This window comes from Phyllostomus discolor, chromosome 2 (genome assembly GCF_004126475.2).
Source record: "Phyllostomus discolor isolate MPI-MPIP mPhyDis1 chromosome 2, mPhyDis1.pri.v3, whole genome shotgun sequence".
Lineage (NCBI taxonomy): Eukaryota > Metazoa > Chordata > Mammalia > Chiroptera > Phyllostomidae > Phyllostomus > Phyllostomus discolor.
In genome coordinates this window covers 162,028,613-162,031,018 of record NC_040904.2, presented here as the reverse complement: position 1 = coordinate 162,031,018, position 2,406 = coordinate 162,028,613, and the positions used below count along the sequence as shown (strand labels likewise).

Here is a 2,406-nt window from a genome sequence, read left to right as displayed (position 1 = left end):
AGATTGGAGAGAGAAGGGGGAGAATGGGTGAAGTGGTGAGGGGATTAAGAAGCACAAATAGGTAGCTGCAGAATGGCCATGAGGATATAAAGTACAGTATAAGACATGAAGTAGCCAAAGCACTTATATATATGACCCATTAACAGTGGTGGGGTTTTGCCTGAGGAAATAGGGGGCACTGGGTGGAGAAGGGCAAAAGGAAAAAAAATGGAACAACAGTAATAGCATAATCAATAAAATATAACTGAAAAAAGACAGAAGAAAATAAATAAAAATAAAGAGTGTGTACATGTGTGTGTTTCTTTGTAGTATCATGGCTTTCTTATTTCTTCATCTATTTTACAGCTAAACACAGTGTATCATTGAAAAAAGGAAAAATAATGAGAAACTACACAGAAGTAACAGAGTTTATTCTTCTTGGATTGACTAATGACCCAAAGTGGCAGGTTGTACTTTTCACATTTCTGCTCACTAACTATGTGCTAAGTGTGACCGGGAACCTCATCATTATCATCCTCACCCTTTCAGATCCCCATCTACAGACTCCAATGTATTTCTTCCTTCGAAATTTCTCAGTCTTAGAAATATTATTCACGTCAGTCTGCATTCCCAGATTCCTTGTCACTATTGTGACTGGGGATAGAACGATTTCCTATAATGGTTGTGTGGCTCAGCTTTTTTTTTTCATTTTGTTTGGGGTGACAGAATTTTACTTTCTGGCTGCCATGTCCTATGACCGCTACGTGGCCATCTGCAAGCCTCTGCATTATACCACCATCATGAGCAGCAGGGTCTGCACCTTTCTCATCCTTAGCTCCTGGCTTATGGGATTGCTGATCATCTGTCCACCAATAATTCTGATACTGCAATTGGATTTCTGTGCCTCCAATATAATTGATCATTTTCTCTGTGACTCTTCTCCAGTACTGCAGCTTTCTTGCACAAACACTCACTTTCTAGAACTCATGGCATTTGTTTTAGCTGTTGTAACAATCATGATCTCCTTAACACTAGTTACTATTTCCTACATATTTATTATCCAGACAATTCTGAGAATTCCTTCCATGGGTCGAAGGAAAAAAGCTTTCTCCACTTGTTCCTCCCATGTGATAGTTGTCTCCCTGACTTATGGTAGCTGCATTTTCATGTACATTAAGCCTTCTGCAAGGGAGAGGGTGACTTTAAGCAAAGGAGTGGCTGTGCTCAATACGTCAGTGGCTCCTGTCTTGAATCCTTTCATATATACACTAAGAAATAAGCAAGTGAAGCAAACCTTTAAGAACATGATCCAGAGAATGGTCTTTTTTTCAAATAAATGAAAGTGATTATGTGAAATGTGTTCCCCTGAAAGCAAAGCTGAATTAAAACTTTCTGCTCTTCTCCAGATAAATTATCTAAATGCCTCATTTCTTCCTTTTAGTCAGATATGTTTATATACCATCAATGCCTGTTTTTCTTTTTTTCTTTCTTTTTAAAATTTTAATTGTTGTCCAGTACAGTTTTCTGCCTTTTACTCCCATCCCAGCCTACCCTCTCAGCCCTCCCTACCTTCCTCCCATTTCCACCCCCACCTTGTTTTTGTCCATATGTCTCTTACACTTGTTCCTGCAAACCCTTCCCCCTTTTCCCTGAAATTCCCCCCCTCTCCCCTCTGGACACTGTCAGCCTGTTCTCTATTTCAGTGTCTTTAGTTATATTTTGCCTGTAATTCCTATTAGCCTAGAAACTGGGTCCTAAATATTTAAAATTATAATAGATGATGGTAAATTTCTCACCTATGTAACTAAATATTAGGTAAATCAATAACCTCTCACATCACAAGAGATTATGAATTAATTCAATACATATTATTATGACACTAAAAACCTCATATAAATATAAAATGTATGTGAAATAATATTAATAAAAGTCTCTCAAATGCATTCTTCTGTATCTCCAAAAATCATGTTATATAATTTTAAAAATTATTAAAATGTCTACTTGAATTATCAATAAAATATAGTTAAAACATTAGAAAAATTAAATAGAAATTAAATGTGCTATCAAAAAAGAGAAGTGAGGTTAAATTGATCTTTTTATTGGGTTCCTTTTAAAAATTGCAAAGTTTCAATGCAATAGAGAAGACAAAATTTACCTTATTTTTTCTTTGCTAATATTCCCTAAAATAATAGATTTTTTTTCACTAAAGATATCCATATATCTGCCCATCATGATTGGAAAGAAAAACTATGGTCTACAAAGGCAAATTAAGTTACTTTGATAAAATTCACTTTGTATTCAGACTTTTTCAGCTGATACAAAAAAAATGGTCTTTTTTACTGATGTGAAAAAATGACAAACACAGAACCTAGAATGGTGTGAGAAATTGACTCCAGGGTGTATCCTAGAAATGATAATATGTAAATT

At 35.2% G+C, this 2,406-nt stretch overlaps 1 protein-coding gene across 1 annotated transcript; it reads left to right on the top strand.

Annotated features, from left to right (window-relative positions):
• Positions 1 to 353: 353 nt before the first annotated feature.
• LOC114513340 (olfactory receptor 6C75-like) lies at positions 354 to 1,450 on the top strand. The gene has a single exon (XM_028532630.2). The coding sequence runs from the start codon at positions 381 to 383 to the stop codon at positions 1,317 to 1,319; it is 939 nt and encodes a 312-aa protein (XP_028388431.1). The 5' UTR covers positions 354 to 380; the 3' UTR covers positions 1,320 to 1,450.
• The last annotated feature ends 956 nt before the right edge of the window (positions 1,451 to 2,406 follow it).